A 23767-nucleotide genomic window follows, 5' to 3' on the forward strand; every position below is an offset into this window, starting at 1 on the left:
TATGAAGAGCCACGTCTAAGATCTGCTAAGCTAGACAGCTTAATGCGCAAACCTGGAGTCTAGGCGCTTGTTGCTCGTCTTTCGTGGTATCCAAATACGTATTTTTATCCTCCCTCGACATAGAACTCCACACCGCCTCTCTTCTCTTGTTGATCGTCACATAGAAGACCTTTGCACCAATTAACAGCGCAAAGTTGTACGCGCAAACCGCAATCAGCACCTTATTACCCCAGCGATACAGCGGCTTATCATCTTCGCGATAGATATTCTGCGAGAAGATACTTGACGCCTGCACTGTCATGTAGTACAGGGCAGAAGCAACGGTGCGTGCCCGGACTGTGCTTGAATTGCGCGAAGTGATGGCTTGCACGTAAGGATGGCAAACGAGCATGATAGCCAGGATCCAGCGAGACCATGGGGAAGTGTTGGGAGATATGCGTTCCAGGGCAATGAGAAGAGGGAGGGCGCAGATTTGGGAGACGAGGCTGACGAGGAAGCGGTCATTGACCCTCTCAGATACCCAGGTCCAGAACAAGAGTTGGATGATGAATAGAACGTAGGCTGAGATCTGCTCGCTGTCAGTATGTGAGTAAATCATCAAAAATTGCAGTACGTACCATGAGCAAATTGGTGTCGATGGTTCCGAATCCCAGTGATCGCAGTTGAAGGGTAAGATACGATGAGACCGGGTTGAACGGAATATTTCAGGAGAGACCAATCAGGTGGATCGGCCACATATGATAGTCCTTGAGACACATCCAGAGCATAGAGAAGGAAAGACCTTGGCAGTTGTGCATATCTCTCTTCGAAGTGTCGACTCGTAGAATGCGGTTGACCATGATCTTCTCTTCCCGCTCATCAAACTAGCCTTTTTCACCCCTAAACAGTTTTATCTTACTGTTAGTCGCTGACTGTGGTGGAGATGGTGGAAAGTAGAGCCACGCAGCAATCCCAATAAGCCCAGTTAGCATGCTTTCAAGAGCGAAGAGCTGGAGCTGGTCAGTCAACTGTCATCAGGTGCTTGACACAAGTGGATTCACCATCTTTATCCTTCCGCGAGGAAAGCAAAGATGATCTGTGTCGAGTGATAGGAAACCCAGAACCAACTAAGTCGAGCTGGCAGTTCGAAACCAGTGTAGGACTAACTAAGGTAAAGAATGTTGTCTGGGATGAAGCCGCCTTCAATGAGTCCGAGGGGAGCACGGTATTTGTAGAAGGAGCTCTTACCACTGAGGAAAGCCTGCATACTGGCGACAAGGCTCCTTGAAACCATCTGGATTGGGATCCACTTGTCAGGTCCAATCTTCTTGCTGATGAGTTGCGAAGGAAGCTCAGCGTATAGGAAGCAAATGAAGAAGATAACCTGGTCGTAGTTGTACTCATTAGTGTTCATTCCAAGGCCGTCTAGGATATTGTCCGAGAGTGCCTGGCTGATGTTGCCTCTGTCTAGCTGGAACGCGAAGAATATGAGGCACACGAATGTGCACATCCGCTTGTCAGTCTTAGTAATATTGCTCCTAGATACATCGTAGTGAAATCCATATCTTCCTGATTACCTTCCTCTCCTCCTCAGGTTTCCCTTCGAAGTCGGGATCATATTTCTCAAGTCCTTCAAACGTGTCGACGGGACGGTAATGATCCGACTTCAGTCCAGGGGTAGCCCAGGTAGTCCCTCGCTTGCCAGCACCGGCCTGCTCACGACTGGTCTGACTGGAGCTCACACTCGTAGGAGCACCAATCTCCAGCTTTCAAACGACCGGAAGCCCTGTGGCGTTGTTGAGCGCCGTAGTCACGTTACTGACCTTGGTGTGCCGATCCTCAAGGTTTCTTGGAACATCTTGGGAAGTTCTGGGCGAGGAATTGACTAAGGTATAAATGGTGTTGCGGTATCAGCTGGTCTGTACGAGACCCGATTACCCTTGCTTAGACTGCTCTGGGCTAGCACGTTCCAGGGCCAGTATATATCGTCTTCTCCTAACTAGATAGCAACTCAGCGCAGTATTCCATCGACCCGACAGTCCTACGTTATCGTTTACCGTAGCTATCAGTGTACTACAGCAGCTGCGCCGCCACAAATGGGATCCGAACGCCCCATTGCGACGACAGCGATAAAGATTTTTCTTCATCCTGGCAGAGGTACATAGTCGAAATGGCAATCGAACATCAACACGTTACATCTCTAGTGCTGTGACCCTGATGTGGACGATCCGTAGGCGGGCGCGATCCCACGGCTCGTGCTGGTAACAGCGCTCCTCGGGGATCAATGGGACGACTCTGTCCCGATAGCCGACGTTTTGCACATCAATTCCTGGTGCCAGCCTTGATTTTCGAGTGATGTCGGCTGATTATGGCCAGAAAGAGTTGCAGGATTGCGGTCTTCGATGCGAGCCACCCGCCTCGCCACAGCTTCAAGCCGTATGATTTGCGCTCGATAAGGGCCCTATGTCGTTAAGGATGAAGCGACGTAATTTTAATGAAACCACGCAACGCTTGAGTATGATGTCACGTTGGATAGCCAAGAACGCGTCTTGGATGATTCGTCGCGTTGTTGTTTGATGGGCATTGCGTGATTGGCCGGGTAGGTAGCGACATCAACCACGAACTTTGAGTTTACGATGGCACCATTCCTTCGGCGCGGGAGTTATTCTGAAGCAAATGTGCTCGTACATTGATCATTGCGGAAGAGAGCGCGTAGATGTCGCGTAAAGCCAAGTGGACCATCCGGTTTCGGGCGCGTGAGCTGGGATAAGAATGCATGGAGTGATTTCGTGCAGATTGATGCCATCAACATTCAATCTGATTAGGTCGGCAATACTACGGGGACCGGTGTCTTGCGGTGTTCATGGAGGGGTTGTTCTTTCACTACTGTCTCACGTTGGCTGAGCGTATTGCCACCAAGAAAGCGAAGCGGGGTCGCGCAATATGATGGTATTCCCGTTGCTGTACCCGCGCCATGCGATTGACGTCCGAAAGTCGGGCTAAAGGGGCGCGCCTTTTAATGTATAAGAGCCGCCTTAACCCAACTAAAAGATGTCTACTAATCTTTAAATCGAACTTCGATATTCCCATCCATTATCCAAGTTCATCACAATGGCTCCCGCACTCGTCGATACAGTTGTCCACGAGCAGTCGCCCGTCAACTTCAAGTCACAAGCCGGCCAATACAAGGAAGCTGCATTTAGCGGACCCAAAGTGTACAGGAAAGATCTTGAACTGAGGGGGACCGGCGAACATGCACCCGCAAGGTATCCCAACTACCTCCCCGTGTGGGACTTCGAGAAGAAGTACCCTCCTCTTGAGCCTTTTGAGCACTACGAGCATGGCAAAGATGCCGATGCATCGTTTCCCAACCTCTTGAAGGACGCCAAAGTTGCAGATCTGACTGCTAACATTGGTGCTGAGGTGACTGGCGTGCAGCTCAGCAAGCTGACTGATGCTGGCAAGGACGAGTTGGCGCTGTTTGTCGCCCAGAAGAAGGTCGTAGCTTTCCGCGACCAAGACTTTGCGGATGTGCCTATCAAGGACGCACTGAACGTTGGCGGTTACTTCGGTCGACACCACATCCACCCCACATCTGGAGCGCCAGAAGGCTACCCTGAGGTCCATCTCGTTCACCGAGGAGCTGATGATACAACTGCCCGCGACTTCTTCGAGGAGCGAACGAACTCGGTCACGTGGCACTCGGATATCACCTACGAGAAGCAGCCACCTGGCACCACATTTCTGTATTTGTTGGACGGTCCGGCTGCGGGAGGTGACACTCTCTTCGCGAACCAGGCAGCAGCGTATAACAGACTTTCGGATGAGTTCAAGAAGCGTCTACATGGACTCAAGGTCGTCCACTCAGGTAAGCCATGATGTTGATTGATATTGTTTGGATATTTGCTGATCGTGCTGCAGCTGTCGAGCAAGCCGACAACAGCAGGAACCGAGGGGGCGTCGTTCGTCGTGAGCCTGTTACATCCATCCACCCTCTTGTCCGCACACATCCCGCCACCGGTGAGAAGGCGCTTTTCGTGAACCCTCAGTTCAGTCGTCGCATTGTCGGCTTCAAGAAGGAGGAGAGCGACTTCCTGTTGAACTTCCTTTACGACCACATCGCCAAGGGTCAAGACTTCCAGGCTCGCGTCAAGTGGGCGCCTGGTACCGTCGTGGTATGGGACAACCGAGTCACAGCGCACTCAGCGTTAGTGGATTGGGACGATGGTGCGCGCAGGCATTTGGCGAGAATCACGCCGCAGGCCGAGGCACCGTATGAGACGCCATTCGAGGAGCGCAACAGCGGTGCTGTTGGCTTCGAGTACTAAGCATTGATGCTAGTAATGAAATAAATGTCAATGCACCAAACTTAATGCAAGAGTGCTTGTGTTGTTGCTGTGATGATGGCGCTGGTAATGCTGGGGACATCGAACTCTTGATTGTAAGCAGAATAAGAAGGTAGCACTGGTGGAAGGTGTAGGAAATACAGTTGCGCTCTCTCAGATCTGCGCAAGTGGTAGGCTGCACTGGTAGTATCTTAAGTGCGTAGAAGCTGACTTCTTATAACCATGCAATCGAATCTCGGACTGAGTGCTGCTTGTTAATTTGATTAAAATACCGTTGATCCTTGACTCCACCGAACGCCAGCGTCGAATGAATTAAGATCCTATTCCTTCTCATATGTTGCGGTGTATATAACCTTTAGGACCTGAGAGTCAGAAAGGTCGGCCTTTTTGTATCGCTGCGGGGCCGCGACATCATAGAATCCCCAAGTTGAGCAGAATTGCTATGGACCCTTGACGAAACCCAGAGCCCACGAAGCTTCATACTCATTACCATGCTTTCAGAATTGAGTCCACGTATATCTTGCAATGAGCGACTATGTCGTCGTCAACCTTCAGCCTGAACCTTTCGCATGAGTAAGCCATTTTCCATCAGAAGCCCGACGTCCGCTCGAGGCCTGCCCTTTATTTTTGTTCCTAGGGTTTCATCAGCCTCACTGATTTTCGGCTGACTTTCAAGCACAGCCGCCATATGATCAAAGTTGCCTCCATAGTCGATTCGCAATGCCTTCTCACAGGCAGTACAGAGCCTCAGGTGGCAGCCTGCAATCTCCTTCTCTTCATCTCCGCACAGATCTGGCTGTACAGTACTGCAACCAAATGTAGCGGGCGAGAAGCACATCGAGCACCATCTTGACAACTGATACTGCATATCAGCTCCTCCAGTCTCGGCTTCGGCCAGCTCTTCGGTCAGAGCATTGTAGTCGGAAGTGGCGTCGGGAATGCGTTCGAATTCGTGTCCGGGACATATCAAGATCTGCAGCCTCTGGTTTGTGCATTCAGTGCACATTGTCGTCTCGCCGGTGTTCTGGCAATGACCGCCGCCGACCTCTGCGTATCCGAGACCGGAGTGCCAGCGAATGACGTGAACTTCCCTCTCGAAGTGACCTACCATACCAAAGATGGGGAGCTCGCAGAAGTTGCAGTCCGATAGAGTTGATCTCTCAACACCAAATCTGATGGGGTGCGCAAAGGAGGTGGTGATCTTGGTGAGCATGCCTTTGTTGCCTTCAGCATCTTCCATCTCCAGTTCAGGCGTTGGCTCACGCTCCAGGACTTCGTTGTTTCGTCGATCCATGCCTGCGAGATCCTCTGCGGTGAAGGATTCGGAGTTGAACTTCGCGACTTCCGGCGCAATCTTCTCAATCAGAGTTTTCTTCTCTGCTGTTTGCTTCTCGCTGTCTTGTTTGGGCAGGTGATAGAACGTGCAGCCGAGGTTGTTCTTCTTGCAGTTCTTGCAGGGCGGCTGATCTTCTTTGTCTTTGAGACTGCATCGCTTTTTGAAAATGCGGCATGCTGTGCATGCGGCGTAGGGTCGATCTGGACCGTAAGCGATCTCCTCCAGATCGACACGTGGGGCCTTATAGCCATCGGGAGGCAGGGCTTCGCAGATGTGGTCGTTGTCAGCGCAATGGTCACAGATTGGCTGCGTAGGGTCATCTTCGAAGGAGCAGACCTCTTCCTGGGCCTGATCACATTGCTTGCAGCGGCCCTTGGCTATGGGCTCCCGGATAGGCTGGCATTCGCCGCCATCTTCAACACACTCCTCGCAGGGGTACTTGCCGCCTTTGACGATCGAGCAAGCTTGCTCAAGTTTGCGGCACTGCTTGCAGCCTCGTGCTGCGGGATGTCCGGTGAGATCATCTACTTCGCCAGCAGGGTCCTCCAGAGGTAGCTGCAGCCCCCGGTCAGGCGTGTTGTGGCGGTAGGCTTCCCGATGCTCTTCGAGCTCGCGCTCTTGCTCAGAGTCGATATCTGACCAATCCTCTGGCCAGTTCTGCTGGTCGTTGGTTATGTTGCGTACGTTACCGAACGCATCAAAGGGGAGCTTGACGATGCACTTCATAGTGTAATCTCTGAATGTGTCGCTCTTGTCCTTCTTCTTCTTCTTCTTCTTCTTCTTCTCCCTCTTGGTTGCTTTGGCGCGGACCAGCTTGGCCGCCTTCTCCTTCGCTTCCTGCTCGGGGTCCCAGTTGCCGGACTTGTCGGTGTCAACGTGTGTGAGGGCTTTCTTGTGGTTGATGTTCTGGCGTAACTCGTAGTGTGCCTGCGGCAGGATGTCAGACCCTGCTATGTATACGCAGGTAGGGTCGAGTCGGCTTACCACAGTATTTGGAGGTTTGACAAACTCATCGTCAGAAGGAACGGACGAGTCGTGGACGCTCCCTATGTCGGAACAAGCAAAACCGAAGCCTGTGTTTATTGGCCTTTCCATATCCTCATCACCGTTCTGCTGCTGGTCCAGGTTCAAGCTCGACATGCGATTGCCGATACCGCGTCCTGGGGTCGCAGGCGCAAAGAGGTTGTCGACTTGCTCTTCGTTCTCCATGTCTTCTTCAGGGCCACCAAACAAGAACGGACGTGGCTTCTTCGCTCGTGTGCCTGAGTCGGAATCGTCTCCTTCAGCATCCGAGCGTCTGGGTGACTTCTTGCCCCTCGCTGCTTTCGCTGCCTGCTTCTTCGCTTGGTGGCTGGGCCAGGAGCGCTCAAATCCTCTTTCACTGCCTTCGTAGTCAGAGAAATCAAGAGAGAACTGGCGGTAGTTCAAATCTTGCTCAGTATCCTCGTGGCCGCTCATCCCAGGGTCAGAAGTAAAGAAGAGGTCTTGTATCGGAGCGTCGTCGCCATCGTCGGGATCCTGTGTTATGGTTGGTTGTTTTGTAAGATCCTTTGAAGGAAGGGTATTTTCCTCAACATCGATGCCGTGGGGAAGATTGAAGTCGAATGTGACTTCCGGCTTGTCTGGCAAGTTCTCATCATGCGCCATAGCTGTAACGAAGTCGCGTAGTTGTGGTTACGGGGTATTTAGCTGCAATAGCCGAAGAATGACTGAAGTCGTAATTGGTGAAAGTCAGGTCGGCAACTCTAGAAGCGAAGTTGAGAGATGGTAATGTAGGATACAATCATAGGCTATGTGTTTTAATTAGCGCCAAAGCAAGAATCATCCAGCAACTGAAGGCTTGTTGCCATGGGGTGTCTGGTAGACAAGTGAGTGTGGCCAAGGTGGAGGACATAAGGATGTTCGGCGGTCAGGTGAGAGATCCTGGAATGTGCGCAGGGTTGGGGCCTTGCGAAAAAGCTTTTGAATTTTCGCCAGACAGAGCGAGACTGTGACAGAATCCGAGAGCAGCAAGGACCGATGGGAGCAACTGCCTGTAAAATTTGTGTGAGTTAGCTATTCACTAAATCCAGCCCTGAGTTATCGATGGGAAGGAAAAAAAGGGTGGACAAGGTACAAGTGGACCACAAGTTGTAAAGTGGTATGGCGGTAAAACAACAGAGAGAGAGAAGAGAATGGAGCAGCAGATTATAGGAGGAAAGATGGCGGTAAAGAATCGCAATATGAGGGTTGAACCGATGTCATCTTGGGAAGATCGACATTTCTACTAGAAGCAAAACAGCGACATTGGATTCTGATCGAGCGACTGAAGCTAGAATTTCAAATTGGTCTTGAAAAGGTAATCTCAAAAGTTTGTTTCTGACAACGGTGTCAACTATGAACTAGGGTTTTTAGTAAGGCGTGGGCAGATTGAGTGGTTCGCCATAGTGACTTCTGTTGTCGCGCTTCATATGCCGAGTCACGGCGTGAGTATGCGTAACCCCGAATCAAAGTACAAGTCTGCTATAAAACGTGAATAGCTCACATCGCTTTCCATTGCACATGATTTGAAAAGGACAGCTTTTGTGACGAGGTCGACAAAGAAGAAGCTGGAGACTGCTCGAGGTGTGGTGACCGCCCACGGACTGTGAAGGGCCATGATTGGAGGGCGTTGTAGTCCCTGGAGTAATTGGGCAATTCCAGGGCCCTATGTGAAAGGTACTTGTAGTCATCGAAAGAGTTGCTGGAGGGAGGAACATCGTCCGCAAGCCCGTTGGAGTTGTCAACCTTAGTCATCACCCACGCTAGCACAGGCCAGCCTATAAAATGTACGAATCATCTGCTTTTTTGTACCTCTCCCGTAGCACCACCGCGCCGTCATGAAGCTCGTTGTTGCTTCCACACGCCCGCTGCGGGTGTCATGGCGCGATCGATGAGGTTGTTTCTGATTCGGCATGGAGAGACGGTTGACAATGTCGCCCGACTCTAGTACGTCGTTTGTCACTCAAGCCCATCAGAATGAGTACTAACCAGTGAGCAGTGCCGGCAGCAGAGACTCAGCACTCACAAACCATGGCTACCAGCAGGCGATGCGTCTTGGCCAGCATCTCAAGGCTCTCGGCCTGAAGTTCACACACCTGTTCTCGTCCCATCTTCAACGCGCAGCGAAGACCGCTGGTCTGATCAGGAAGGGTCAAATGCCCCCAAAAGACGACACCGAGGCTGCGCGAGATGTACCTGAGGTCATACAGCTGCGTATCCTCATGGAGCAAGATTTTGGCGACCTCGAGGGCAAGAAGTGGACAGACATACAAGCAGAGTTGCAGAATAAGCCAGGCTTCGTGGCTGTCGAGACGAAAGAGGCTATGGGGCGACGCGCCGATACCTTCTTCGACGAGCATCTATTGCCGTTACTCAATAACTCGATGGATGGCTGCGATCCTGTGGTCGCTATCGTCTCGCACGGCATTTTCCTCTCTACACTCTGGAAGCGCTTTCTTCGGCGACTTCCAGCAAGAGGCGTCTCCTTGTCCTCAGAACTGCAGTCAACTGCCCGCCCATCGTTGGAACACTTGGGAGGCTGGTCGAACACAGGATACCTGGAGCTGCATATGACGCGAACTGAGGCAGAGAAATCTTTTCCTGTCGCAGATGCAGCGCCATCTGCAACGTCAAAGCCAGACGTCTCGCAACCCGTCAAGGCTACACCGGACGACACTATTGGCGCAGTCGAAATCCCTCAGGCTGCTACACAGGAAGCGACTGGCAAGGTCGAAGCCTCGATAGCTCCCACCAATGATGGTGCCAAAGTTGACAACGCAACGCCGGCTGCAGCCGCACCTCTGACACCTACGATATCGTGTTCCTCAGGGCCTTGTATCGCCCGTTGCTGGAATACCACGATCTTGACGATCAACGGCAAAGACCATCTGAAGGGTCTCAAGCGTACTGGCGGTGGTGTGGGTAGCTCCCGCCACGACGCGTCACAGAAGGGCATCGAAAGCTTCTTCAAGCGCCTCAAGGTCGATTGAAGCCTGCGAACGTTCGAGGTCGTGACACTCTTCACACGCTCGCAATGTATCGGTAAGTCAGCATTGTTTCGTTCATCCTTCCAACCCCATGCAATGATGAAAAATCAATATTCACAGATCTGTTCTGAACCCAAATGTGGACTCAACATTGATCCAACTGCTGTCTGAAATTGCATCCATACCCACACTTCTGTCTACATCTTGGCTTGAGACTGTTCCTGACAAGTGTTGTAGATCTTTGATGGCTACACAAGCGAAGCGCTTCAGGCGTGATTACTCTGGGAGCGGCTCAGAAGCTCTGCGCGCCAGCAAGCCGCAAACCTAGTTACCATTAAGCAATTTCAAATGAAAGACCGCCATGAACATCGTATCAACCGTGGCATCGCCCCGCCCCACACCCCGTTGAAGCAGCTATTCTGATCTTTGTCCGCTATTGGTAGTGTGAGCTGCTGATGCAATATCTCCAATAGCTGCTGCATCGAACCTGATGCAGCGACTGTTACAATCAGAGGCTAGTACGTAGCCATTATGCAGGTACAAGATGTTGGTTATGGCTGTGACACGATGAGCCTTGTTCTTTCTCAAAAGGCAGGAAGGCCCGTGCATTCCACCTCCATGTCTCGCATCACCACATGTCAACCACGTCGAAACATGTCTACCACGCATCGAAAGCCCTTCACAATTTGTGCCGTTCAATCCGTGCGACGTCAGTATGCATCAACCATGCGGTGAGCCCTACACGCTGTCGCTTCCGTGCGACAAACATGATTTGGTGCGCCTGAGGTGGCTGGGATCTACCAACCTCAATCAGCCCCATATTTTCAGTGACTTGCCAACGCATTTTGTTTGCTATATCTGAACTTGTTCGATGACTGAAGTGTACCTTTTTTCTCGTGTTCATTCCAAAGTACTGTACCTCTAATCTCTAATCTTTTCGGTCGGTTCGAAGGTCAAGATACATCGACCTGCCACTGGCCAATCAGAGCGCAGCATCTTGAATACATTGTCAGAGGCACGATGGCACGCACAACCTCCATCTGGGCGTTGACAGCTTTATCAACGGGCGTGGTGGCTCATGTCCCTTCAAAGGCCAACTACACCAACAGTAAGGATAATCATGATGTGCGATGAAGCATCAGCGACTGACCTTCAGCAGCTGTACCAGAAGTCCCACACCCATACCGGTGGCAAGGGTCATACTCTTCGTCACTTGTCGAGACTCCATACACCGTGCCGACTGCCATCCCGGTGCCGACATTACTACCATCCGAGGAGGAGCCTTGCGAGACCACATCAAGCACACCACCTCCGCCTCCACCTTCCTCTGAGCCATGTGAAACGGGGACTGCGACTCTCTACCCGCCGGTACCAGATTCTAGCGGCTACGAACCTGCAAGCTTCCTGGCACCACCTTTGTCAGCGGTCCATAAGCCATCACGGTCATCTGTCTATGCGACGGTGCCGGCTTATCCTACTTCCGTAGGCATCGACTCAATCGCTTCTACCTGGCTGCCGCCTTCGTATACCGTGGCCATACCTTACGTCCCCACTAGCCCTGTACCTTCCACATGGCTGGGCCCGTCGTACAACGTAGTCGTTCCTCTACCTCCCAACTCTGTTCCTCAAGGCACTACTTCGCCAGCCCCAAACGCTACTAGCTCCGTACCGTCATCCTCCCAGGCTACAATTCTATCATCACCAGTAGTTCCAAGCTCCTCGGCCTACCCAACTAATATCCTGTCTGCTCCTGGAGCCAGTAGCCCTGCCAGCTCCATCCCACTGTCTTCGACAACTGCCATCATTCCTGTGCCTCCACCTCAATACTCCAGCTCCGTTCCGGTCATTTCGCCTTTGAGCCCTGCAGTCCCTACACCCTCCATTACCGGACCGAGCATTGCCTCAAGTCCGGTTGCTTCGTCTTCAGTAACGGCTATCATCCCGGTTCCTCCATCTCAGACCTCGAGCCTTGTTCCTGTCGTCTCCTCAGCGAGTTCGCAGTCTGGTAACACTTCTAGCTCGGCACCAGTCGTCTCGTCCACCATCGTACCTAGTTCAGCATCGGCAAGCGCAACCTCGGGCATCAGCACAGTGCCCATTCCATCATCATCCCAGGCCAGAACCGTCACCTCCCCTGCCTCATCTCGACCTTTGCCAACGTTCTCTTTAGAGAGCTCACTCCTGTCCTCCGTTTCTTCGTCGGTATCTCCAACGGGCATTGTAGTCATACCGTCTTCGAGCACCATTGTTGAGCAGTCATCTTCGCTGGCGAGTACATCGCTGCCAACGTCTAGCGCTGTCTCATTAACGACATCCGGCGAGAACTCGTCTAGTGCCGTATCGACCTTGGTGGGAACGAGCCTCCAGGGAGTAACCCCAACTCCGTCTTCCAGCACCGTAGACTCTTCATTCGCCGGCTCATCAACGGTCAGCCCTGCATCTTCCTCACCAGAAACTACCTCGCAGACTACACGGCCTTCAGCCGCAGGGTCCTCTGTCCGCTACACACTGTCCACGAGCGCAACCCCAAGCTCATCTGTGCCTGCAGAAACAACAACCGGTCCTCCACCCGCACCGCCTGTTCAGACAGGAACTGCAAGTGCAATGGGCGCGAGTGGCAAGGAGAGAGTGTGGTGGGTTTCGTTTTTGCTTCCTGCGATCTTCTTCTTTTGAGAGATGTTGAGAGGCTGCCATGAGCTATGTTCACGATTCTTGTATGTTTATGATCTTACGATGCTACTTTAATGTTTCAACGATATAGTGTGGTGGCGATATTTTGTCAGGGGTCGGATATCTAGGATGGGGAGAGCCTTGGGCTAGAGACCTGGTGTAGACTACTGCAGGCACATAGATGATATCTGAAACAATACATACATAAGTCCGCAGAATCATCGTTGTTGATGAACATTCATATCTTCGACTGGTCTACCTCACATACGAACAAGACTAAGATTCAAGCAAAGATTTGGTAATCCACATGAAGGTTCAACCGTTGTTTGATGGCACGATCAGTCCACATGAAAGCAACAACCCACACCACCGACCGAATAACGCACCAAAGTTACCTCATGCGGATCGACTTCTACGGAGCGGTCGCCTTACTTCACTGAGCCTACGGACCAGGCTACTCCGGACTCAATCCCTAGTTCCCGCAGGGCTTTGATCTCCTCATACGTATTCAGATCTAGCGGCCACTCAGCTGCAAATTTTCCCCGTCAAGAACATGCGGAGAGACGTTGGCGAGGCTTGAGGGCGGGCGGGAGGTCTTGTACCGGCTAGCGCGCCCTAGCGCAGCCACCATTTCTTCCGTCAATCAGACCTCACTCTTCATCGACAACCATCCAACTACCTTTCGCGGCATTGTCGTGTCGATCTCGCATCCCCACACAGGCTTCATTCGGATGACAATCTTACTTTGAAAACCATGATGTTTCGGTGTAACAACCTCGCCGCGGCGATGCAGGCCGCTTCCTGCTCGTACCAGGACATACTTCCCTACCCTGCTGACCACAATCCCGGTACCATCAAGGCAAAATGAGTTGCATACGCTGCGGGGAAATAACCGCCACTCTATCTTGGACCACAGTCCGGTTAATTGAGATCATCTCTTCGTGCGATGTTATAGTATAAAAGCTATAAGAGTACTGTCGATGTACCTTCGCGGACTTACCAGGACGTACCAGCCGACTTCTTCAAGATGAAGTACTTCTCCCATGAGGCGGCCTTGCTCATTGGGTCATTACTATCCGCTTCCGCCAATGCCCTTGACCTGGTTCGCAGACAGGCTGCAACGAATGCCACATACAAGGACCCCTCTGCGTCAATTGATGACCGAGTTGCAGATCTGCTCTCGCGCATGACCATCGAAGAGAAGACTTCCCAGCTTATTCAAGGTGATATTTCGAACTGGATCAACACCACTACCAACGCATTCAACGCTACCGGTATTGCCTGGAACTTCGAGAAGCGTGGAGGCCAGTTTTATGTTGGGTACCCGGTTGAGCAGCAATGGATCGCTGGCGGAGTCAAGAGGGCGCAGGATTACATTCTGCACAACACGACGCTTGGTATCCCGGCTTTGGTTCAGACTGAGGGTATCCACGGATTGCTCGTAGGCAATGCGACTGTCTTCAACAGCCCGATCGCTCACGCGTGCTCATGGGATCCTGAGGCTATTCATGATATGGCTGTGATCATCGGTAAAGAGTAGGTGCATGCTACTCAACTGCCTGTCACCACATATATTGACTCTAAATGCAGATCCCAGGCCCTTGGTATCAACCAAATCTTTGCACCAGTTGTTGATCTGGCGCGTGAGCTCCGCTATGGCAGAGTCGAAGAGACATATGGAGAGGACCACTACCTTGCTGGAGAGTTCGGCTACAATTACGTCAAGGGTGTTCAAAGCCAGAAGGTTGCTGCCACCGTCAAGCACTTCGCTGGATTCTCGGCGCCCGAACAGGGTATAAACACCGGACCCGTGCATGGTGGCGAGCGTGAGCTCCGAACCACGTGGTTGCCCTCTTTCAAGCGCTCCATCATTGATGGTGGTGCGTTTAGTATTATGGGAGCTTACCACTCATATGATGGCATCCCCTCCATTGCCGACTACCTCCTCCAAGAGACCATTCTGCGCGAGGAGTGGGGCTACGAGTATTTTATCACCTCGGATGCCGGCGCCACAGATCGTCTCTGCTGCACGTTCAAGCTTTGCCAGTGCAAGACCGCAGACAAGCCAATCGACAAAGAGGCTGTAACCTTGTACACTCTCCCCAACGGCAACGACGTCGAGATGGGTGGCGGCTCGTACAACTTCGAGATCATTCCTCAACTCGTCGAAGCTGGCAAGCTCGACATTGATACCGTGGACCGAGCAGTTGCGCGCCAGCTTAGGGCAAAATTCGCCATGGGTCTGTTTGAGCATCCATATAATGCCCTGCCAGCGAACGAGACAAAGGCAGTCATCCACACTAAGGAAAGTGTCGCATTTGCACGCAAGCTGGACGCCGAGTCAATTGTGCTTCTCGAAAACAAGAATCAAACCCTTCCCTTGTCCAAGTCTGCCAACATCGCTGTCATTGGGCCCATGGCCAATTTCACCAACTTCGGTGACTACGTCGTGAAGGAGGCTGCATTGAACCCTGCAAACGTCAATCCTCTACAAGGTATTCAAGAAGCGACTAACGGTACCGTTACCTTTGCACAAGGCTGTGAACGCTGGTCCTCCGACGAATCCGGTTTCCCCGAAGCTGTCGCCGCAGCCGAAGCCGCAGACGTCGCCGTAGTCCTAGTCGGCACCTGGTCTCGCGATCAATTCGAGCTCTGGCAAGGCGTCAACGCCACAACCGGCGAGCACGTCGACGTCGCCTCGCTCAACCTCGTCGGCGCCATGGGACCCCTTGTGCAAGCCATCATCTCCACCGGCAAGCCCACCATCGTTGTCTACTCCTCCGGCAAGCCCATCACCGAGCCCTGGATCAGCGAAAACGCCGCTGCCCTCGTCCAGCAATTCTACCCCGGCGAACAAGGCGGCCACGGTCTCGCTGACGTACTATTCGGCGACGTGAACCCCTCCGGCAAGCTCTCCGTCTCCTTCCCCTACGACGTCGGCACCCTGCCCATCTACTACGACTACCTCAACTCCGGGCGCTACACCGAAGCCGGCAAGGTCTGGCCGAACGGCACGCTTCAATTCGGCCACCAATACGTCCTCAACAACCCGCAACCGCTCTACGAATTCGGCTACGGACTGTCCTACTCCAACTTCACGTACTCCAATGTCTCGCTCTCCAAGACTGAGGTTTCTGCGACTGACAAGATTACTGCGACAGTTAGTGTCACGAATGAGGGCGAGTGGGATGGTAAGGAGGTCGTGCAGGTTTATGTGCAGGATGTTATTGCGAGTATTGTTGTGCCGAATATTGAGCTCAAGGGATTCAAGAAGGTGCTTGTGCCCGCAGGCGAGACGGTCGATGTCAGTATTGATCTTGATGTCTCGAAGTGGGGCCTGTGGAATAGGACGATGAAGTATGTCGTGGAGAAGGGAGATTTTGTGGTGCATGTTGGTGCTAGTTCGAAGGATTTGAGGGCTAACGGTACTGTCACGGTGGTTTGATGGACCTTTTGTCCGACCTCGATGCAGCCCATGTCAAAACCTCATTCGTAGACCCAACCGATGGAACAAAGAGTTCCGCAAAACGATGGTTCGTGCGCTCACAGTCTCGCGCTAAACATGCAAGAACCGCGCCGCTGCGGGGACGCATCAGCCCGAGATTCACAACTGCAGAGCGTCAAGTCAAGTTCTGCATCATTTACTACGAAACCTTTCGTGTCCTCGGCCTAGCAGGTGTATAGGATGCAACCAATTCTTCAAGCTGTACAACGCGACGGTCTTGAGGTCCCTTTGACGCGACAGGTCGACGCGACATGTCATCCCCCACCCCTGGTTCACTGCCTGTTTCCATCCTTCCGCACATCACTTGGCCTAATCGACATCGTCCCTTTGATGCACATTGCACACAGTAACATCGAGTTTCTGATGCGAGGTCTACCTGCACGTAGCTTGTTTGCTTGTTCGTCTTGGCTACAACGCAAACGCTGTGCCTCAGCCTTGTCAGCATCTTTATTCTCGCCCTCTGGTTCTGACTAGAGAAACAGTCATGATGCGCTACGCAGGAGGGCGTACCGTGGATATCGGCGACCTTAGTGAATCGGACGCGGACGATTACGTTCCCAGCATCTTCGAATATGATTATCTCGCCATTATCGACAAAGCTGCTACCAAATACATGAACTATACCAACGATCATGTGCTGCAGTGGAGAGGCTCTGAGGCATTTTGAGAGACTTATCAAAACTGGTACGACAATCTAGTTTCGCTTCGAATTCCTTTTAGGTAGACAATCAATGCGATGCAGGAGAGATGGCATTACGAGGTCTCACAAGTTGATACTGTCTGAATTCACCACCGATTACACCGAGCAGGAGCGACCCATCCTCATTCCGGCGTTTGAGCCCGGCACCAGAGAGCTGCTTGGCTTTATTCGCTTCGCTTACGATCGAGAAGGCCTCAGTATCGGAGGAGGGCTGAAGATGGCAAACTTCAATGCTAGTCTGCAGGAACATACCCTTCGCACTGGTGGTACAACAAAAGCCAGGGATGCTGGACAAACGGGACATTTCGGTGAGGGCATGAAGCTGTCTGCTCTCGTCTTTCGCCACTCTGGGTACAAGATCTTCACAGAGAGCACGGGGGTTCAATGGGACTATTCCTACCAGCAGCGAGAAGCTCTCGGGTACCCCGGATGCGAAGTTGAACAAGATGATGAATGATACTCGTGGCCGACGCAGGACTGCAGAGGCCTGTCTATGGGAGGATGTCTGTGTCGTCATTGGCGCTCCTGAGAAGACACGCAACGTTTTAGGTAAACAGACGAAAGGGGAACGAACCCATGTCGACGAGTTCGGCTCAAGGTTACTCTGGATGTCAATCCCCCAAGGAAGATGGTATAAACGCCGAAGGGATATCTCATCCGGGATCCCATTTACCAAAGACAATTGTAACTACAGGGCTTGTTTTTTTCAAGAGGTGGTCCAGTACACGGTTCTACCAGTATGGTTATAATTCCTTCACTGGAAGCGCAACACGAGACCGCACTTCGCTCTCTGGAGCAAACGAAGAGAGCAGGCGAGACGCTGACATCCGGGCTGCTGCAATACGAGAAGACACCTCAGACAATTCAGACATACTGACCGAGTATACTCAACTCATACTCAAGTCTCTGAGCCAAGTCGGAGATGCTCTGCTCAGCAGAGAACGCAATACCTTGAAGGAGGACATCGCCGAGAAGGCGTGGGCGCATCTGTTACTTATCAACCAAACCCAGAACCGAAATGCTTTCTACTACGGCGCGAAGGGCAAAGACGTAGGTTTGCACACCACCTCCAACGTCTACACACTAACTCTCTGGTACAGGATGAACAAATCATTAAGCAGAGCCTCAATATGAACCCAGTGTCAATCTTGCAGGAGCTATGGGGCATGCTCTGCAACTTCGGTCTTTGTCAAACACCTCAACACGAACTCTTGAAACGATTAAGTTCGCGCACATCGTGGAAGTTTCAGCAAGGAAGTTTGCAACACACATGAACTGGATACTGAAGAATATCCTGCAAGCGTCGCCTGTGACTAAAGATGTGAAATTGTCTTTCGTTGATGGCAAGTCCTTGGACGTCAATGTTGGACTCTTCGCGGATGAATGGAGAGTTCACGACAAATTACTCAACTGGGAAGGCGCTTACGAACATTCATTCTACGACACAGATGGCACCGGCGATCCAGAGATATTCACTTACAACCACGCGTCCCCAAGTTGTGGGACAATATGATGACGCAATTCATGGCTTCTGAAGTACATCGTGAACCGCGGCTCAAGAAGGCGACTTGAGAGATATGGCTAAAGTTCGCTTGTCGCATACATCCGGGTTGATCAAGTGCACTCACTCAGACTGACAGGGAAGGTCAATTGCTTGGCACCTGAAGTCTGCTGATTCACACCAGAACAAAGAAAAGCAGGTCAGAATCGTCCTGCACCATGCTACATGCAGCTAAAGGCAATTGACTGATGGTTTATCGACCAACCCCACGCTTGCGCTTTGCTGACTTTGTTTGACCATACGTGCACCTGCCCCAATCTCAAGTCGCAAGCTGTCAGCGAAGGGGTTGTCTTCAAGGATCTGAATCTGACTGATCAATACATCCCCAGTGTTTCGTGGGACGTACAAGGGGCTCTTGTTGCTCTTCCCTCGGGGCGAAGGTACCCCGGAAGCACGCTGCCTCGATGCTCTACAAGAATCAGCGAGAGCACCACCAGCGTCTAAGATAGGTAACAACCCACACTGGCTATGGCAAGATCGTCACTAACCATGCCTAGTCAACAACCGCAACGACGAGGACGAGGTCGAGAACATGGCTGATGCCGGCCCAGTACTCGGTGGCTCGAGCCGTAGCGTTTCGCCACCTGCCACAAATCAACGCGACAACGACTTAGACTACATGCCAATGCCTACTTCTGCGTCGATGGCGAATATTGAGAGCGGAAATACCACTGTTCGACAGGACTCGAGTATGGGATCGAGCCGCACTCTAGAGACTAGCGCGCAGCCGCCACCCAAAGTCGTGCCTTGCACTGATTTACACAGTATGATACCAGAATTCACCACGCCGATTTAGCTGACCATATACCAGCTTTGGGAGATTGGATTGATCAGAAATTCTTAACGGAGAGTAGAGTGTTTCCTAGGAACTACGATTTCGATCGTGTGCACGACATAAAAGACGACGATGTATACGTCGTCAAATATCAGCGTCAGGCTACTCAAGGGCAGAGCAAACGACCATAAGACAGTGATCTAACACTATGTACATCAAAGACTCCACGGCTGGAGTCAAGTCGTGATGGAGCAGAGAGCAACGGGCCTGAGCAGAACGAACCGTCGGTTCGACACCACGACTTCAATCGCACAATAGCTCTGCCTCACATGCTGTTCGTAGTACATCGATCACAGATAGCCTTTACGGCGAAGGCTCCGCACCCATTCCTGCTGCAGCGTCCGCGAGAAGGACGTGTCCAACATGCATAAGCTTTTGTAAAGGGAAATTGAGGCTCGGCCCCTACTAACGAGGACATATCGTGCCTGGCAACGACAATTGAATCATCTGCAGTGTCAGAAGATCTCGGTGAGAAGTAGAAAAGCAAGCTGAAGCGCCTTCTACTCCGAGAACCGGAAGGACGAACTATAAGAGGCCATCTGTTCGGACAGTTTCGCCTTCCCTTTCTGAAAACGGACCTGTCACTTATCGGCATTGAGCCTCGGTGAGTGCAGTAAGAGAGATGATGAGCCTTGGATTTGGAGACGTGGAATATTGCTCGAAGATACGTTGCATTCGATCATGGTTGACGACTTTGCAGTATAATAAACTCTCATTGACTTTGGCGAAGTGCAACAAACCCATTGATTACCCTTCTCTTGCACCTCTGAATACGCCTCTCCAGGTCGTCTTCTCTTGGAGAGGTTGAACGATCTTAAGAGGATCAATGTAGTCCCATACATCTCCTACCTCAGCTATTCTCTTGGTGACAAAGATCCAGGTTCCCAGTTGTTGCGTCCCTGGAGGATGATGTCGGAGCTGACAGCGTGGGTCGACATGATATTGGTGATAGTCGTTTTTGATTATCCACACTTTTTCTGGTGGTTTGTACCATGAACCTGTACATCTCAACACCCGAGTGTCTACCGTGTCTGTCTCGCCCTTGTGGACAGTCCTTACGTGTCCCTTCAGGTCTGTGCCTAGGCTGAAAGCTGCAGTACACTTTCCGCAAGCCTATCGACGGTTGTTTTTAGCGGTTATAATGTGTTTCGGAGCCCGGGGGTGCGAAATGTGATGTTGCAAACCTGACATCTATGTTCAGTCACTGTGCTTGTCTGCTTATTTGAACATCTGGAAGTTGTCGATGGCCAAGCATTAATCGATAAGTCTCCAGCCCTTTATGGCATACGGTCCGTAGTTTCTGTTCCAGTGTCGGGAGATCGAGCGACAGAGTGCGTCGCAATTCGCTTGTCATCGTTTCCATTAGCACAAACAAAGCCGGAAAGGACTTCCGCTGCTTCAAACAGGGCTTGTCGATTGGTGCAAGGTCTACTTGCAGTTTGCTGAAGCTTTGAGCACCAATCTTTGAGTCGACCTCGAAGTGCGGAAAGATGACAGGATTTGGTCGAAATTCAACTTCCCAAGGCTCTACACATCAAGCTGAGGGGCCGAATATGGCGATTACGTCGTCAAATATCTCAAGTGGGTCGAACTGGTCAGAAGATAGGTCCGGAACACCCTCGTCGCGGAATTCGAGGGGTTTTCCAACCGGTTCAGAGCCCGAACTATTCCGAGTCCGAATAGGATTCGAATCTCGCCAGTGGCATTGCTCCATCACTAGGTGCACTTTCTCCCTCCGTTGGTAGTAGATCAGAGATACCACCTTGACGAAAAGCTTCCGACGGTTTCGCCTCTTCATCTATTTCTTTTTCTTCCTCTTGCTCTGTTTCGTCAAGCGCTACAGCTTCATGGAGAGCTTCTGCCAACGCATCTGCATCCATGGAGCTAATTCTGGATCTCCGAGGATTCCACACAGTCTTTAGACCTGGCAACTGCGCGTGTTCCTTGGCCACAGCGGCTGCACATGCTCTTTCACCAACGAGTGAACACGTTCTTCAGTGGACGCATGTCTCTCGACCAATGTGTGGATCTGCTCCTCTGCCGGTGTCTGAGCGACTTTTCTCATTTCTTTCAATTCCGATGCCGAATGAAGCCATGTATTGTACAGCGGTGCTAGCGATGATGGCATTACAATGCCAAGGTGAGTTTGAAGATCTCGTAAAGAACCATCGTGAGTTTTGGATTTCGACTGAAATGCTGTTCCAATGCCGATGAATGAGCAAGCATATTCGGGGTTGGCAACCAGCTTATCAGGCTGACTTTGAAAGTTGAGGCACACTGACCGTCGATCTCTCGTCTCACTGGGAGTGATGATAGTCGCACAGCAGATGAACCTCGTCGTCAGCGTCAGCAAGAAATATCCTTACAATGAAGTCTGGTAAATGTGTATTCATGGATTGTATGTCCAACCTTCAAACGCCAGGCAATGAAGCACTTTCCTTGCCATCCCAATCAATGCAACCCACTCTCCCCCGTCTCCACCATATCCTTCTGACAATCCACCATCATCTTAACCATACTCGCAACCTCCTCCAGCCTACTCAACACAATCTTGTTCCCCTCCACAAACCCGTAACAATGATACCTAACCCCCGTCTTCTTGCTAAACTCTCTTACCAGCTCCTGCCCCCTCCGCAAATTATGCCTCGGCATCCGCGGAAACAAATGGTGCACAGCCTGGAACTGCAAACCGCCGTGCACCCAATCCAACCACGCAGGGCACTCGACGTCCATCGTTGTGCGCATTTGGCGCTGGGGGAAGGACTCAGTAGGACCAAGGTCGGAGGTGGGCATACCCCAATGGCTCAGCGTGATCTGCACATGCAGGATCATAGTGACGAGGTGGCTAATCAGCACGAAGCCGATGCGGATCGACCAGCTAGGCAGCGTGCACCAGACGAGCAGATATCCGAAAATAAACCAGTAGCACGCCATGAAAACGAGTTCAACGGGGCGTGTCCACCATGCTGCGCCGAGTTGGGCGGCGCGAGGGGAGAACAGGTGGCACCAGCTGAGGAGGTAGAGGTTGAACCGCGCCAGGGCCATGATGGGGTAGTATGTGTACTTCTGGTAGGGCAGCAAAACCTCACATGCAGCATCCCATTTGAATTCGAAGTCCTTGTAGAAAGTTGAGATGACGCCTTTGATATAGGTTGGGGAGGTGGAGAAGAGGGGTGTGTTTTGGATGTCGGGATCGTGCTCGGGCATGTTGGTGATTAGGTGGTGCACGTTATGGGAAGATTTCCACCAGCCGATTGAGAGGCCGCAGCAGAAGTCGGCGATGAAGACGCCGATTAAAGTGTCAACGACGAAGTTGCCGGATATGCCGCGGTGGCCGGCGTCGTGCGCTGTGAACATGATTTGTTGCTGGGAAATGTCAGTGGACATATTGGAAGAACTTTGAGGTGGCTTACCCAGAACAAACCCAGAAAGAGGGCAGATGTGAGGTACCACTTGCTGTAGAGAAGGTATGTGAAGGCAGCAAACAGAGCGGCATAGCGAATGGATTCCCATCCGTATGCTGAGTAGTTGCACTGGTACAAGCCCTCCGCCTTGATCTGTTCGTGCAGCTCGCGATAGTCCAGCAGGATCTGTTGTTGTGTCTCAGCATCAAGGGATGGGTTCTCCCTCAAGCCGTCCATTATCTCCTTCTCTTCCAGCTCGGCAGCAAACTGAAGTCGGTGTGCCGTCTTATCGAATGCGGGAAGTAGAGAGGCTTCGGAACGTAACAGAGGCTGCTTCTCTGGGTCTGGTGTGCGGGATCTGCATGTGTTTGTGCATCCATCGATAGGATTAAGTTTCTTGCCGATCGTGGCAGCGACCTTGGATCTGGCGTTAGCATATGCCAGGGATGCACACTCGAATCAATTTCGCACAGAGCATGTGTTGGATAGAAGACTAACGGAGCTCAGGTCGACACTCCGTCTTGAACATCTATCAGCAGCTTTGGTAGCTTTCTTCTCGTCGAGATCTGCGTCGGAGTGAGGTTTTGCGGCGCGAATAGGAGGTTCGCGATTCGTCCATGGTTCTTGTATGCGGCCAATGCGGTACTTCTTCATCATTAGAAGGGCCTTGTTGGAGTGATAGCTGCAGCATATGGGGTCAGTTTCACGTTTTGAGATCAGACGAAGAGCTTCTCGAGCTCTCGATATGAGAAAGTGCATACATGTTGATCTCGTCTGTTGCATCTCTGCCAACCATGTGCAAGATGGCCAGGCGGCCACCAGGGTGGTTATCGATCCATGTCGAGATGTTCAGGGCATACCCCTCGTGAATTACGATTGGTTCACCTTGCGCAACCAACTGCTCAATCTCTTGCGCGGAAACAATGTTTTGCCGTAACATGGCAGCGATTTGGGTGGTTGATGGTCGCAGGAAGGCTTCAGGAACAAGCCCACGGCACGCAGGCATATATGTACTGCCACAGCGTATTTCACTTGACCCCCTAGGTGCTCTCAGTCCAGAGATTGCGCGTATGCACGGTTCGGGGCCCCGAAACCTGAAAGATGGAACTGCTTGCGAGCTGCACGGGGCTGAGTTCTTTGTCCTAGCCTTACATAAAGCTGGGTGGTCACTGCTCCAATCAAAGCCGTTCAGGGTCCAAGACCCATATCCGAATACGGCTAGCAGCTCCGCTTTTCGAGATCTCCACGCACGCGTATCTGGGTACGTCGCCTCCTTGACTTGCTCTTACGTTGCGGGTTCCACCCACAAAATCAACTCGGCTCTTCCTTTTACGACCCTGTGCGAGAGTCGTACCATACTCCGCCTGTCTCTAGCTCATCTGTCAAACACCATAGGCGCCAGTTCTAGGGGTTTCGGCCGTCTC

The 23767-nt window shown here is 51.9% G+C and overlaps 8 protein-coding genes across 8 annotated transcripts; 5 read left to right on the plus strand and 3 right to left on the minus strand.

The window, feature by feature from the left end:
• Positions 1-25: 25 nt before the first annotated feature.
• On the minus strand, positions 26-1837 carry BU25DRAFT_461362 (uncharacterized protein; the record flags this gene model as incomplete). Its single annotated transcript, XM_033710435.1, has 4 exons — positions 26-575; positions 1143-1492; positions 1557-1745; positions 1799-1837. The coding sequence occupies 4 exons, from the start codon at positions 1835-1837 to the stop codon at positions 26-28; spliced, it is 1128 nt and encodes a 375-aa protein (XP_033558370.1).
• Positions 1838-3066: 1229 nt separating this feature from the next.
• BU25DRAFT_450846 (TauD-domain-containing protein) lies at positions 3067-4307 on the plus strand (the record flags this gene model as incomplete). The annotated part of the gene is made up of 2 exons (XM_033709719.1): positions 3067-3847; positions 3901-4307. The coding sequence occupies exons 1-2, from the start codon at positions 3091-3093 to the stop codon at positions 4305-4307; spliced, it is 1164 nt and encodes a 387-aa protein (XP_033558371.1). The 5' UTR covers positions 3067-3090.
• A 517-nt stretch (positions 4308-4824) lies between these two features.
• On the minus strand, positions 4825-7317 carry BU25DRAFT_374521 (uncharacterized protein). The gene is made up of 2 exons (XM_033704064.1): positions 6646-7317; positions 4825-6588 (listed from the first exon to the last, which is right to left on the minus strand). The coding sequence occupies exons 1-2, from the start codon at positions 7306-7308 to the stop codon at positions 4870-4872; spliced, it is 2382 nt and encodes a 793-aa protein (XP_033558372.1). The 5' UTR covers positions 7309-7317; the 3' UTR covers positions 4825-4869.
• Positions 7318-8560: 1243 nt separating this feature from the next.
• Positions 8561-9671, plus strand: BU25DRAFT_433688 (phosphoglycerate mutase-like protein; the record flags this gene model as incomplete). Its single annotated transcript, XM_033708797.1, has 2 exons — positions 8561-8628; positions 8681-9671. 2 exons carry the CDS (start codon positions 8561-8563, stop codon positions 9669-9671), a joined length of 1059 nt encoding a protein of 352 aa, XP_033558373.1.
• Positions 9672-10543: 872 nt separating this feature from the next.
• Positions 10544-12547, plus strand: BU25DRAFT_413743 (uncharacterized protein). The gene is made up of 2 exons (XM_033707109.1): positions 10544-10776; positions 10828-12547. The coding sequence occupies exons 1-2, from the start codon at positions 10689-10691 to the stop codon at positions 12339-12341; spliced, it is 1602 nt and encodes a 533-aa protein (XP_033558374.1). The 5' UTR covers positions 10544-10688; the 3' UTR covers positions 12342-12547.
• A 683-nt stretch (positions 12548-13230) lies between these two features.
• Positions 13231-15783, plus strand: BU25DRAFT_374526 (glycoside hydrolase family 3 protein; the record flags this gene model as incomplete). Its single annotated transcript, XM_033704065.1, has 2 exons — positions 13231-13874; positions 13929-15783. The coding sequence occupies exons 1-2, from the start codon at positions 13366-13368 to the stop codon at positions 15781-15783; spliced, it is 2364 nt and encodes a 787-aa protein (XP_033558375.1). The 5' UTR covers positions 13231-13365.
• A 791-nt stretch (positions 15784-16574) lies between these two features.
• Positions 16575-19070, plus strand: BU25DRAFT_461368 (uncharacterized protein; the record flags this gene model as incomplete). Its single annotated transcript, XM_033710436.1, has 6 exons — positions 16575-16894; positions 16947-17092; positions 17238-17593; positions 17644-17731; positions 18602-18868; positions 18916-19070. 6 exons carry the CDS (start codon positions 16575-16577, stop codon positions 19068-19070), a joined length of 1332 nt encoding a protein of 443 aa, XP_033558376.1.
• Positions 19071-20823: 1753 nt separating this feature from the next.
• On the minus strand, positions 20824-22580 carry BU25DRAFT_433690 (fatty acid/sphingolipid desaturase; the record flags this gene model as incomplete). Its single annotated transcript, XM_033708798.1, has 3 exons — positions 20824-20855; positions 21435-22305; positions 22353-22580. The coding sequence occupies 3 exons, from the start codon at positions 22578-22580 to the stop codon at positions 20824-20826; spliced, it is 1131 nt and encodes a 376-aa protein (XP_033558377.1).
• Between the last annotated feature and the right edge of the window lie 1187 nt (positions 22581-23767).

This window comes from Macroventuria anomochaeta, assembly GCF_010093625.1.
Source record: "Macroventuria anomochaeta strain CBS 525.71 unplaced genomic scaffold BU25scaffold_32, whole genome shotgun sequence".
Taxonomy (NCBI): domain Eukaryota; kingdom Fungi; phylum Ascomycota; class Dothideomycetes; order Pleosporales; family Didymellaceae; genus Macroventuria; species Macroventuria anomochaeta.